We start from the raw sequence: 13,423 nt of genomic DNA, 5'->3' as shown, positions 1-13,423 counted from the left end.
TGGAACACTTCACCGTTCCTCTCCACGCGAGTACGACGCTCTCGCCCAGTCGTGTGCCGGATGCTACTGCGCTATCATGACTGTACTGAAGCCCGGCAGCCGGCCGGCCGGGCGGCCACACCCGAGTGCACGAGACAGGGACGACTTTGTCCGGGGCTACGAGCTGCATTTCGCGCCATTTCGCATTCCATCAGCTCGACTGTTTCGTTGCGAAATCGTCTGTGTTGCGTAAGCAAACCACGGGATAGGATCATAGGAAGGAGAGGTGACGACAAAGCGCCACACCGCCGCGGCGGACCAACCACCAGTCCAACACTACTACGATCTCCGATCCACCACCAAACAGTTTTGTTCATCCATGGATCCCGCGACCGTCGGCGGCGGCGGCGGCGAGCCGGAGGCGGCAGCCGAGTGGCGCGCCCGCGCGGTGGGCGGGATGGAGTACGGCTGGTACCGCGCCGTGCCGGGCGGAACCGGCACGACGCTGCTCGCGCTCCGCCTCGCGCGCGGCGCAGAGGCGGCGGTGGCGGCGGCGACCGTCCAGGCGGCGCTGCGGGCCATCCTGGACGCTCACCCCGTCCTCCGCGCGCGCCTCCGCGGGTCCGCTTCCGGCAGCCCAACCCTCGCCTTCCCCTCCGCCGCCGCGCCGCCTCCGCCCCCGCTAGCGCTCGAGCTCCTCCCCGTGCCCGAATCCGCCACCGACTTCCCTTCCCTCCTCGAGCACGAGCTCAACCGCAACCCATGGACCGCCGCCGCCGCAACCGCAACCGCGTCCGAACACGAGCCCGACGCGCCACCGGTGCTCTTCGCCACGCTCTACGAGCTGCCGCCGCCAGCGGGTGGGGGGTCGGCGCTGTTCGTCCGGATCCACACGGCCGCGTGCGACCGCGCGGCGTCGGCCTCGCTGGTGAGGGAGCTCCTCGCGCAGCTGGCCGGCGATGGCGCCGCCGCCGCGGCAGCGAGCGAACCCGAGGACGCGGCGGTGCGCGCGTCGCTGGAGGAGAGGATACCGCAGAGGGACTCGTGGAAGCCGTTCTGGGCGCGGGGGCTCGACATGGTGGGCTACTCCATCAACGGCCTACGCACGTCGACGCTGCCGTTCGAGGTGACCGGCACGGAGAGGTCCACGCAGATGCTGCGCCTCGGCTTCGACCGCGACGAGACGACGAGGCTGCTCGATGTGAGCCTAAGCTTCTCTCTCACATTTTACTTCCAAATTGCAAACACGCAGATCAGATCACTTCTCCTAACCACATTGCCAATTTGCCACTGATCTAGGCGTGCAAGCAGAACGGAGTGAAGCTTTGTGCAGCCATGGCGGCCGCGACGCTGCTCGCTGCACGGCAGTCGAAGCTGCAGCTGGCGAGCAACCAGCAGGAGACGTACTCCATTGCGACCCTTATCAATTGCCGCAAGTTTCTCGAACCGGCCCTGGATGATCACAACGTTGGTGAGCCCCTACATCTTTTACTCACATTGGTCACAATGCAGGACACTGCTCATTAATGCACCACGAGAAACACAAAACATTCTACAAGCAAAGCATTGCTGACATTACTGATCTGATTCTGCAGGGTTCTACCATTCTGCTATCACCAACACGCACGCAATCCATGGCGGAGAAGAGCTATGGGAGCTGGCCAAGAGGTGCCAAGATTCGTATACCAACGCCAAGAACAACAAGAAGCACCTCACTGACATTGCCGACCTCAACTTCCTCATGTGCCGGGCAATCGAGAACCCGCAGCTGACGACGGGCTCTGCGCTCCGGACGGCGGTCGTCTCCGTGTTCGAGGAGCCGGTGGTGTACGACCTCTCCGATCTGCAGAGCAAGGCCGGCGTGGAGGAATTCGTGTGCTGCGCCACCGTGCATGGCGTCGGGCCATCCATCGGATTGTTTGACTCCATCAGAGATGGTCAGCTGGAGTTCGCGTGCATGTACCCTTGCCCTCTCCATTCCAGAAAGCAGATGCAGGAGATCTTGAACAAGGTGAAGCAGATCTTACACGAAGGGAGCATCGGAGATGATGAAAGCTTTGAAGATTGTACCTGAAAGATCGTCGAACCGTGGTACGAGGCTATGACTTATGATTTATGACCATTTTCGCCTTTTTGGGTAAATAAACTATCGGCATGTTGTCCCATGTAGTAATTGATGTTGCACGTTTTGGTGCAATATGTAGTGTCCTGAAATTGAATAGTACACGCGCATACGTTTTAGTGATCAGTCCACTATTCTACTGGAACAGCGCTTAAATGGTTTTTCTGTTAACTGCTAAGCAAAGCAGTGTTCTTCCACGATCATTTGGCAGAGTAAACAGACAATCTGCCAACTGTCCATTGCTAAATTACAGTATTACAATATCTGAATTCTGAAGAGCATGCCAGTTCACCTGCTTATGATTTCAACAATTTATCTGGTGTAGAACTAAAGGTTCTTACATATCTACGGAGTAAGTATATGATATACCACATACAGAGCAGATTAGATGAATGGTCAGAGATCAGCATCATTTTGGGCCAGATTAGTATGAACACAGTAAAAAAAACAACATAAAAACGCTTAGTGGTCAGTAACAATCATTGCCATTGCAATCACTTGTCAATTTTTTCCCTGTAGTCACACACACACACACACACACACTTCTGCAATAACACCATAAGATATACAGGCTTTCACAATAGCTCAATAAACCCGAAAATTACATAGCTGCACTCCAGACAAGGAAAATGAGGTTAGCATTCACAATTTACGTGGCACATAACAATTATCTGCACGGTGGGGAATTATACCTTATGGGGATTTTACAAGTAGGTGCTCATATAGTTTTGTGGGATTGTTGTGTATAATTGCTGGGTTTGCGTCTTCCAGACGCTCTGCGAGCGATCTGAGCATGGAGACCAAATGCCTAGTGTTTTTAGTACATCGGCATACCAGGTCTAAGTACTGCATAGCCTCCTGAGGCAAGAGACCCGTCATGAAGAATGGAAACAGCTTAGAGTGCGTCATTTCCATTGTACCCATGGCCTCCGACGCCCATGCAGTATTGGACTTGTCAGATACATTCCCCTCTTCTCTCTGCATCCGCCGTACTCCTTCCAATCTTGGGAGCAGCTCCCTCTCTTCTTCCTTGAAGTGCTCTTTGGTGTGATCCTGCAAATGTTTGATAAATTTCAGATGCACAGCAAACATGACGAAAGAGATATATACAGCTATACATTTACGGGATCAATTCCTTCAGTAGGATTTCTAAATAGCATACGAAAGAGTTCTCTACAGTAACCACTACGCTTATTTTAAACACACTCCCTCCTGTTCAGGAAGTTGACCGTGAGTCCTGATAAGGGTAGGTCAACCAATCTGTTACTAGATGGTTTTATGAGGACTAGAGAAGAAGCTACATCTAATAGCTGATACAGAATTCTGCTAGAGCAAACAAATCCTTAAAAAAATATATTTGCCAACTCTGCAATAGTTGTACAGATCGATACTTCAAGTGTCAACTGAAGAAGATGCTCCTGTAAAAATAATATTTGTTCCTTCTCATCCAATGAATTTTGCATTCTATTTATTGAGATTGAGCCAGATTTATATAACTTTATTACAACTTCAAAAATAATGCCAAGGGTTGTATGACAAATACAGTTGTATAAAATTTTCAGTATAATATGATCTACTAGCATTCTAGCACCAAATTGCATAGGAAATTCTCAACTGTGCAACAAAGATATAAATCAACTGGTAAGTGTAGCCCAACAAAAGTAAGGAAGTCTCAAGTGGGCAACAAAGATTTGTGACTGGTTTTGCAAGTCACAACCAAAGTGGTGAAACATCCATGGAAGTGCCCGTCATGATTGCAGCATGTGCAATCCTAGTAGTTCTCTAGAAGACAAGACCTATGTCAAACTCAATCCATCAGCTTGGTAGGAAAATGTGGAATAGACCCAGCTGTAGTGAGAATAAAGAGCTGAAAGGTGCAAATGCTTTATCTTTTAAAGCAACTTTCTTAATTAGTTGGGTCAGGCTGCACCCTACCTCCCTCCAACTTTCCAGTTCCACGCACAAAATTCTAAGGGTGATAGAGCTGTATGAACAGCAGTTGTGTGGTGAATCAATATCCAATTTTGAAGAAAGAGGACACTAAATCAGCCCTATAATATTTTCTTGAAAACCTGAAAAACAAATCCTGCAGAGTAAACAGGCTGGCCAGGCTGCATCCTACTTTCAACAATAATACCAACGTTGCATCAAGCTGTATGCAATAGCCAACGTGGATGGTTCCTGTGTATCCAACTCAAAAACAAAATTAACCCTACAATGCGCTGCTGAAGCAACACAATCTTTACAGATCAAGCAGGTTAGAAGTGGTCCTTATCCAGGACCACATGATCTTCATGCTTCCTTGGAAAGTGCAAGTGCGTGGTGAGCCAACAAATATCTTTTTCATAGGAGAACGGAAGGAATCTTTTTCTCCTGGGGTAAACTTGGTGAATTCTCAGAGTTCTACTCCACTTCACTTTCGGTTACTCCTTTTCTGAGCATCTCTCATGGCAGGTTAATGTTAAAGCAGAGGCCTTGCAAGTAGATTATGAGAGGATAACTAATATCTAACTATATCCCTTTTGCCTGAAGGCAGTAGAGAAGCCTTGCAAGTCACAAAAGGTGAAGTTTGCATAACTACCAACAAGAATTCACTGTTGATATGGCACACTTCTGAAGCTACCTGCACTAGAACTTCCCCTCAAATAAGATATCAAAACCTACTGAACTTGCAACACTTCTTAAGGCTGTGTTCTTTTGTCTGTGTTCCTATCTCTCTTCTCTCGTTTTCCATGTGCACGTTTTTCAAACTGCTATACGGTGTATTTTTTGCAAAAAAAAAAAAAAAAATCTATAGGAAAGTTGCTTTAAAGAATCATGTTAATCCATTTTTCAAAGTTAGTTTTAGCTACTTAATTAATTGTGTGCTAATGAGCTACTCCGTCCCAACCAACAGAAGCAACACAGTACACTGAACTCCACAGTTCTATGCTAAATGAAATAACAAATAGATGCAAGCAGTGTAACCACTAAATGTTTGGAGCTCATACCTGCAATGCTTTGAGCCGGACTGAGAGGTTAACCAGCACTTCTTGGAAGAGGGAGCTGCCTAATTCCAGAGTGAGGAGTGTTTTTATATCTTCCTTGATGCCGTTCATCATGGGCAAGTGCCTCCCGTGCTGCTCATTAGCCTTATCCAAAACCCCTGCACATAAAGTACCCAGGATTTAGATTAGATTGCTATTACAAATATGATAGCCACCATTTGACAATTAAACAACTCTACAACGAAGCTCTTGGATTTGGATCAAGATGGGTGTCTGGTCTAGTGGTATGATCCCCGCTTAGAGCATGAACGAGAGATCGCGAGTTGGATTCTCGCAGCGCTCTGTTCTCTTTGCCATTGGTAAACTCCAAATAATCCAAGATTTTTCAGAAGCAGCTTTGCTCAACTACGTGACATTTCTATCCTTTGTTAACTCCTAATACTGATCAGAACAAAAAGACTTGTACAGCTAGAAAGGTAGGGCAAGATTTTTCAGAAGCAGCTTTGCTCAACTACGTGACATTTCTATCCTTTGTTAACTCCTAATACTGATCAGAACAAATCCAGACTTGTACAGCTAGAAAGGTAGGGGAAGACAGACCTTCGGATCTTGTAGGGGACACAGAGATTAAAAATGGGAAAAGAACAATCTATCTTTATCCCTTCTTATCACAACAGATTCTTCAATGCCATCAAAATTCACCATCACAAGTACAGTCACCAAAAGAAGTAGTACTGGAATAACTAGTGGATAAATATGACATGTGCAAACGAGTAAATGGCCGACTGCGATTAACGCACCTACTCATAAATCGCCCACATGAGAAATGCAGATGCAAGCAGTGAAAGAAACCGTCCAAGTAAAATGCGCCAGTGAAAGCAAATGGCGAATGTACCTTATATGTAGTACGTTAAACCCTCCTCCATAAATGCAGAGACAAAAAAGGTATAACACGAATCGAACAGATTTTTTTTTGGAAACAAGTGGAACAAATGTAACCTAAACCCGATGAAACGAGGAATGAAACCAAAATCTAACACACGCATATGGAATGGGATCAAGCTGAAATCGACCTGGGAAAGAGGCCCTCTGGATGTCAGGGAAGAGCACCGTTTCTTCCATCCTGGCGTGCTCCAGCATCACCTCCATGGCGTCACCGTACCACTTACCCAACCTCCTCACCTCGGCGCCCTCCACGACGACGACCTTCGCCCCCTTCCCAGCCTTCTTCGCTCCCTTCTTCACCATCTCCGCCACCTTCGCCGCCACGCCCTCCAGGTGCCGCTCCGCGCTGCGGTGCTGCAGCCGCACCAGCTCGGCCACCTCCTCCGCCGCCGCTGCCGCCGCCGACACGCGCGCCGGCCGCTCCGGCGGCGTCACCAGCGGCTTCCCCTCGAACCGCGCGTCGACGTGTCGCAGCAGCTCGTCGGCGGTGCCGCAGAGCTCCGGGTCGGACGCGGAGAGGCGGAGCACGGGGCGGCCGAGCGGCGCCGCCTCGGACGGCGTGAAGTGCACCGGCGCGGCCGCCTTGTAGAGGAGCGCGACGCGGACCCGCCACGCGACGGGGCAGCCGTCGGAGCCGTACACGCGCACCACGCCGTCGTCCCCGTCGGCCTCAGCGGCGGACACGGAGGGGGATCTGGCGAGCGCGTAGGGCGAGACCGTGGTGGTGGCGCCACCACCCGCGGCCTTGGCCGACGGGGTGCGGTCCAGAGGTGGCGACCCCGACGGCGACGTCGGGCGGCCCCGGCGGCGAGGGGACGGGGAGCAGTTGCCCATCGAGGACGGGAAGGGCTCGCTCGCGCGCTGGGGAATCCGAGGTGGAGTGTGGAGAGTGCGGGGGGGCGGAGCTTGGCTTGGCTTGGAGACTTCGAGAGTTGGAGGTGGTGAGATGAGGCGAGGGGGAGGAGGGACGGAGGGAGGGAGGTGTGAAGTGTTGGGTTGCGGGAGAAGTTGGCGGAGCGGGGGCGGTGGGACCGGGCGGAGCGGGCTTTTTGGTGGTGTGACAGGATTTTTTTTTTTGTTTTAAGGATGGATGTGGATGATTATTTGCTTTGGAAGAAAGTGTCCGGTGGTGGTTAGTACTTGGCTGTTGGACCTGTCTTTGGATTGGCCTGGCCCTTGCTCCCATGGAATATTGTCAGGTTAAGCAAGGATCAGGATGAGGATGCACTGCAAACGGATGACAGTGATGCTGTTCTTCATTTAAAAAAATCCGTTTTAGTGTGTCAAAAAAGGGACAAATGGTGACGTCAATTTCTTTTCTTTTCTTTTCTTTTTTTTTTCCGTGGAGAGCCGGCAAGATCAACAAAGTGATTTCCTATATTGTACTTCCTTCGTTACATTAAAAAATAACCTACTACTGAAGGTGATACATTCTAGTACAACGAATTAAGATAGATATATATCTTAATTTTTTGTACTAGATCATTTTTTCTGGAACGGAAGGAGTATATGGCCTGCTACATTACGAACCAGGGAGTACGCGGTAATGCTTGAGAACAGAAAAGGAAGCGACCATGATACAATGCCAGGTTACATGTATAACAGTCCGACAAGACATGCCTTCATGCTTTTTTCTCCAGGATGTATCCTCATTTGGAATGTTTTTAATCATGGCGCACTAATCCGAATCTTTGCAGGGAATGATTCAGCCAGAAAACGGATAAATGCAAACTCTACACTTCCAATGATGCATGCATGTAATCCTCTTGGCTGATGAAATGATGTTGTAGTACTAGTATTTTACTTGCAACCGGACCATGATGATTGGTATAGCTGCAAACCTTGCTCTTAAAGCTCTTTGACAAACAGTCTTCGTGTACCTGCAGTCCTCCAAGCGGCGGATTTACTCATTATGTTGACAAAGAAAAAGGAATGCAGACAAATATATAGCGCTCACAGCCAATATCACATACGTAGTCCAATAATGCACCATTTTTGTCTCTAACAGAGTGACGGGGCGTGTTGGAGTATACGTAGTAGCTCTTACCAACCGGGCTTTACTGGATTAGTGTCTGTGTACCACAACGGTATGATGAGATTTTAAGTTTTCAGTCCGTTGCACTCTGAATTCCATTAACGACGCTTGCAGTGGTTAGCCATGACAGTGACAAGACATGACCGTCAGAGTGTTGCTACCGAGTCGGTATACAGTACTGATCATCCGGTTATTCTCCGTGCCGTGTAGTAGTCATGTTCATTACTCCACTATTTTCGTGTGACCGTGTTGATCGAACGTTTTAACGACATATACTGACTGGAACAACAAATTTAGCACCTACTAATTCCCTGGTTGCCATTGTCCCCCGGCGAAGCCATCTGACCCCCAAATCAAAGCCACCAGCAGGACGGCAATTTCGGTTGGATTAATTAGCAGCGAAGTACCACTAGTTCATCGCGACGCGTCCAAGTGTCGATCTGACGATGACCAGTCGCTCCACGAGCCCTTGCTCCGGCACCACTGCACCAGGCAGCAGCAAAGCAAAAGCCGTGTCCGTGTGACAGCGTCCCGCGTGACGAACCTACCGACACGACAAGAGATAGGAGCAAGTCCCATCTCCACGACCCGCACTGGTGTGCGCGGCGTGGCGGCGTCGCCCGCGCACACACTTCCCACATGCTCCGCTTGCGCTGCGGCGTGGAGCGGTCTCCGACGAAGCTCGATACTGACTGACACTGCGCACTTGCGCAGCCACAGGAAGTCAGGAACCGTCGGAATAAATACCGGTGCCACCCGCCTCGCATCCAACCAACGGGCAATCCAGATTCGCTTGATCGCCATGGGGAGCGTGCATAAAAAACTCACGGTCAACTGCGTCTATCTCCTCGGCAACGTGCGACGGGGACGAGACGTCGCCCGTTTGGCCGCTGGCCTTGGCCTCGCTGCGATGCCTGCGTGGGGATGAGCTGAAAGGCATGTTACCGTTTCAGTACAACTGTACAAACATTTTTATTTTTCGATGCAGGAGTGCTGAAAAAACACATACGAATTTCATAAGAAATCATGTTACACAAGCCGTGCAGTATGTTTTGTGCCTTTGTGGGGTGATGCCCGTGTATCTCGGTTTGGAAGCCGTGGCAGAGGGTACAGAACACAGAGGGCAACAGTGTCCTAGTACTCGAAACTTCATGGACCACAACAGTAGACTGGAGTCCATCACTGCATATACTAGCATTTTTTTTTCTGACACGGCCTTATTTCGAAGCAGCTCTACGTACAAGGCTACTAGGAAAAATTGTACCGAAGGTCCTCCACTTGTTAGCGGTATAAAAAACGTTCTCAAACCGCAAATATGCAGGGTCCCTTAACTATACAAAACCGATCACCCGAAGTTCTTTGATGGTTTTGACACCGGTTTTGGTATATGTGACGGCTATATCAGCATGGGACCCATGTGAACCCCACATGTCAGCGTGCCACGTCATCACCCTGTATTTCCCCTTTCTTTTTTCTCTTCTCCGCGGGGGGTACGAACGGAACAGGCGGCGGCAAGCGGTGCTGAGCAGCGGCCGGCGAAGCGGAATGGAGCGGAGGCGCGGAGCGCCGGTGGCGGCAGGCGGGTGAGCACGGTGGCCAGCGTCCTCCTCCTCCTCCTCCATCGCCGCATCGACGGTGTGTGCCCTGCTTCTCCCGGTGGTCGTCGGCGTCCTCCTCGGCTCCTCCTCCTCCGCCGCCGCATCCGCCGCGTCACCGGCACCGGCATCCTCTGGCCGGCGGAGCTCGCCGCTCCGTTCAACTCGCACGCGATGCTCAGCTCCTCCACGAGCTACTCCGCCGTTTGCCCATGAGCGCCACGATGCTTTCCGCCGCCGGCTGCGCGCGGTCGACGAGCACGGAGAGGAGCAGCGAAAGGTTCTGCTTCAGCGTGCGGAGCGCCGGGCGGATGCGGGCGTCGGCATGGACAGCTCGAGGAGCTGCTCGTCCATTGCGCCGTCGGGGAAGCTCTCGTCCTCCACGCCGCCGCACTCACTCGGCTCACCATTGTAGTCGTAGCAAAACAAATCTGTTTCAGACAAAAGCAAACTCCAAATCTTTGATCGAACAATGATCTTAGCCACAATTCAGTGTGATCTTGATCTGAATCTTGATTGTTCTTACCCCGGTACTGTACTGCACATTGTTGATCACCAGCGTCGGCAAGATGGTCACATCCCCTCTAGCGCCATGTCTAACCTGCATCAAGAACAGCAATGGCGAAGGTGTTCGCCAATCACACACCGAAAATCCTGCATTTTTCAGCATCAAGCTGGTCAGTTGGTCTAACAACCTGAACAATCTGCTCCGTCTTGAGCACGTTGTTCTCGATGTAGTCGTAGCACCCGACGCTGCTGCACTCGGGCTCCGTGTCCCAGCGGCAGAAGAAGTAGCGGTCCTCGTCGCCGTAGAACCCGGGCGTGTTCGGTACAGCAGGGGCGATGCAGGGGATGAGGCAGAGCACCCGCGCCGACGGCGTCTCCTCGATCGAGTACTCCGGCTCGCCGTACCGCAGGCGCTCGCTGCGGCCGCCGCCGCCGACGACGCCGAGGCCCACGCCGGCGCGCCGCAGGTTGCTGAACAGGCAGAGGCTGTGCACCGCGCTGCCCTTCCTCACCCAGAGCACCGCCAGGCGCAGCAGTCGCCACGCTCGCCTCCCGATCGATGCCTTCTGCTGCTTCTGATTCGCCGCTGCTGCCGCCACCAACGCCATTGCCGCAAATACCAGATTCAGCGGAAGAAAACAGTCGCAAAATGCTCCCCTGCTCCCGCGTCGCCGCCGCCGCGTCGCCGGCTGCCGGACCTCCTCTCCCGCCTCGCCCCGTCAGTCTCCTCCCCACCCGCTGGTTGCCCTGCCCAGAGCCCCAGAGAGAAAATTGAGAGAGAGAGAGAGAGAGGAGGAATGGAGAGAAGAGGGGGAAGAGAGTAGAGAGAGGAGGCTGACGTGGACATACTGACACGTGGGGTCCGTGTGGGTCCCACGCTGACTCAGCAGCCACGTAGGATAAAACCGGGATCAAAACCGTTGAGGGACCGGTTTTTATTACTCCCTCCGTTCCTTAATATAGGGCGTAACTGCTTTTGAGCCCAGTTCCATAATACAAGGCGCAGCTCCTAGTTGCATGTAGAAATTGATTAGTACTCATGGGCTCCTGTGTTGAGCTATTACATGCATGCAGAATTAACTGTGTTTGGTTTTTAAAAACGGGACTGCTATTCCTCTGTCGACAGTTTTCTTTGGGCTGAATCTGTCGTTTTTTGGGCCATTAGATCTGTTCAAGATTCGTGCTGAGAGATGGACTTCTTTACTTTATATGGGCTCTTTTTTTTGCGTTCGTGGTCTGGGTTGACTGGGTTGTTGGGCCTGTTTTTTTTGGGCTGTTGTGGGTCCCACTTGATTTTTCCAGAGACACGCCTAACATTTTCAGTCTTTGTGGGTCCCACCTGTACTGTTCAAATTTTGATCTCCGCGCCTGCATTTCTTTCTCCGTGATTTTTGTGGGTCCCACTTTTGTCATGATATTTGTCCCCTAATCACTCACTCGCTGGGGGAGAGAGAGACACACAGAGGTAGAGAGGCTTCGGCGAGGTCGCCGTTGTGACGAGACGATTTCGCCGCCACGGCGATTTCGCCGGCGTAGATCTAGCCGGTGTTGAGGATTTTCGCCGGAGAGTTCGTCGTCCTTTTTCTGCTGGTGTAGAGCTGCTCATTGACCTCTATTTGATTCGTGAGTTTTTCCTTTCTTCTCTCTTGCTCTTCACCATCTCCTTCCCCATCCTTCTCATGTTTTTGCTGTTGTTGTGCAGTACGTGATGAACTCCATGAGCTGTGTAGTCGTAGCATTTGCAGTAGGTGACGAACTCGTGATGAACTCGTGATTGTTTCGTGAGGATTTAGTTTGATTTGTTCGTTTTATTTTTGTTTCGAGTCTCAGATCTGGTCAGCTCTACAACGTTTTAGCTTTTTCCCCTGTTTTTTTTTGTTTTTTCTGTGTTGTTTTTTAGGATTTCACTGTTGTTGTTTGATCGGACGACACGGGTTAGGGTTTGGAACATGCGTAGCTTGTGCAGTACGTGATAAACTCCATGAGTTGTGTAGTCGTAGCATGTGCAGTAGGTGATGAACTCGTGATGAACTCGTGATTGTCTCGTGAGGATTTCGTTTGATTTTTTCGTTTTATTTTTGTTTCGAGTCTCAGATCTGGTCAGCTCTACAACGTTTTAGGTTTTTCCCCTGTTTTTTTGTTTTTTCTGTGGTGTTTTTTAGGTTTAATCTCTATTTTGTTTTGGATTGTAGGTTACTTTTGGCTGAGGCTTAGATTTGAAGCTGGTATCTTAGGTGAGTTTTGAGTGTTTGGATTCGGTGGATTTGTTATTTTGTGAATCCTGTAGTTTATTGATCCAGTTACTGAATGTGTTATGTGACATTGAGTTACAATTGTTGTTGTTTGTTTTATTTCTGTTTTAAGGTAGAGAAGTACTTTTTAATCCAAATCAGTGACATGGTTCATTTGATCCAATATTCAGAAGCTAATTTTGCACTTATGGCTTAGATGTTAATGATATTTTTAGGTTGTTAGGTGTAGATCTAATTGTTCATACAAAATGAGATCTAGTCTACTGTCATTCACAAGTCATTTTGTCAATGGCATTATTCCCCTTTTTTGTTTGAGTATCCAATTCCTTCCTGTCATTCACAAGTCATCTAGATTTTTTCTTAGTGTGTTCTCATATGTTGTGCAGAATCTGTTTGTTCTGCTGTTAATTTAGAATTTTAGCCTGTTTGTTATGATGTTCATTAAGAACTGCAGCGCATGTTTACCTGTTTTTCATACATATTTTCCAGAGATACTTGCATTTGCATTCATGACCAAAAACTACTACTTCCTAATGTTATTTTGTTTATGAATTAACAAATGCAGCATTTTGCTTGAATCTGTTAATGGATACTGTTTCTTGTGTTAACTCACTAATCCACTCAATAACCCTCTTGAGCTCTTGCAAGCGATTCAGTAGTTATTTATTTGAATGATTTATTCAGCAGTGATTCATTAGTGATTTATCCTGGCCTCTAGTGACTGTCGTTTTGTGGTGTTTGTCGTGGGGGTGGTTCTGGTGATTCACTAAGTGGATGTGGCCGAATTGGAGGTGCCATTGTTGTGATTTGAGCTCAAGATTGCGAAGGTCTTGTAGTGTTGTAGCCTGTATTTTTTGTGCAAATGTTGACGAATCACCCTCTTTTTTAGTTTATATGCAATATAGGCTTTGATTTAGCTCTTATGTTGTGCTTCTGACTAAACTTTGCAAATTAGATATATTTGAAACTGCATGTTACTGTTAAAATCTGTACATTTTTTT

At 49.5% G+C, this 13,423-nt stretch overlaps 3 protein-coding genes across 3 annotated transcripts; 1 reads left to right on the top strand and 2 right to left on the bottom strand.

Annotated features, from left to right (window-relative positions):
• The first annotated feature begins 209 nt into the window (after positions 1 to 209).
• Positions 210 to 2,227, top strand: LOC4324741 (uncharacterized). The gene is made up of 3 exons (XM_015765399.3): positions 210 to 1,180; positions 1,279 to 1,450; positions 1,575 to 2,227. Exons 1-3 carry the CDS (start codon positions 359 to 361, stop codon positions 2,051 to 2,053), a joined length of 1,473 nt encoding a protein of 490 aa, XP_015620885.1. The 5' UTR covers positions 210 to 358; the 3' UTR covers positions 2,054 to 2,227.
• Positions 2,228 to 2,567: 340 nt separating this feature from the next.
• LOC4324739 (uncharacterized) lies at positions 2,568 to 6,986 on the bottom strand. Its single transcript, XM_026022353.2, has 3 exons — positions 6,162 to 6,986; positions 5,092 to 5,246; positions 2,568 to 3,154 (listed from the first exon to the last, which is right to left on the bottom strand). The coding sequence occupies exons 1-3, from the start codon at positions 6,865 to 6,867 to the stop codon at positions 2,795 to 2,797; spliced, it is 1,221 nt and encodes a 406-aa protein (XP_025878138.1). The 5' UTR covers positions 6,868 to 6,986; the 3' UTR covers positions 2,568 to 2,794.
• Positions 6,987 to 9,059: 2,073 nt separating this feature from the next.
• Positions 9,060 to 10,932, bottom strand: LOC9271800 (uncharacterized). Its single transcript, XM_015791275.3, has 3 exons — positions 10,359 to 10,932; positions 10,190 to 10,264; positions 9,060 to 10,094 (listed from the first exon to the last, which is right to left on the bottom strand). The coding sequence occupies exons 1-3, from the start codon at positions 10,776 to 10,778 to the stop codon at positions 9,858 to 9,860; spliced, it is 732 nt and encodes a 243-aa protein (XP_015646761.1). The 5' UTR covers positions 10,779 to 10,932; the 3' UTR covers positions 9,060 to 9,857.
• Between the last annotated feature and the right edge of the window lie 2,491 nt (positions 10,933 to 13,423).

This window comes from Oryza sativa, chromosome 1 (assembly GCF_034140825.1).
Source record: "Oryza sativa Japonica Group chromosome 1, ASM3414082v1".
Lineage (NCBI taxonomy): Eukaryota > Viridiplantae > Streptophyta > Magnoliopsida > Poales > Poaceae > Oryza > Oryza sativa.
This window is presented reverse-complemented; position numbering and strand designations above follow the sequence as displayed.

What these genes read in the sequence shown, in the direction of transcription:
- LOC9271800 (XM_015791275.3), bottom strand. Translation starts at nt 10,778, where the DNA reads ATGGCGTTGGTGGCGGCAGCAGCGGCGAATCAGAAGCAGCAGAAGGCA. An exon ending in AGACGGAGCAGATTGTTCAG is followed by an intron (nt 10,265 to 10,358) that starts GTTGTTAGACCA and finishes TTCTTGATGCAG; the next exon opens with GTTAGACATGGCGCTAGAGG. An exon ending in ATGTGCAGTACAGTACCGGG is followed by an intron (nt 10,095 to 10,189) that starts GTAAGAACAATC and finishes TGTCTGAAACAG; the next exon opens with ATTTGTTTTGCTACGACTAC.
- LOC4324739 (XM_026022353.2), bottom strand. Translation starts at nt 6,867, where the DNA reads ATGGGCAACTGCTCCCCGTCCCCTCGCCGCCGGGGCCGCCCGACGTCG. An exon ending in CCAGAGGGCCTCTTTCCCAG is followed by an intron (nt 5,247 to 6,161) that starts GTCGATTTCAGC and finishes CTTTATGTGCAG; the next exon opens with GGGTTTTGGATAAGGCTAAT. An exon ending in TCCGGCTCAAAGCATTGCAG is followed by an intron (nt 3,155 to 5,091) that starts GTATGAGCTCCA and finishes AAACATTTGCAG; the next exon opens with GATCACACCAAAGAGCACTT.
- LOC4324741 (XM_015765399.3), top strand. Translation starts at nt 359, where the DNA reads ATGGATCCCGCGACCGTCGGCGGCGGCGGCGGCGAGCCGGAGGCGGCA. An exon ending in AGACGACGAGGCTGCTCGAT is followed by an intron (nt 1,181 to 1,278) that starts GTGAGCCTAAGC and finishes CCACTGATCTAG; the next exon opens with GCGTGCAAGCAGAACGGAGT. An exon ending in CCTGGATGATCACAACGTTG is followed by an intron (nt 1,451 to 1,574) that starts GTGAGCCCCTAC and finishes CTGATTCTGCAG; the next exon opens with GGTTCTACCATTCTGCTATC.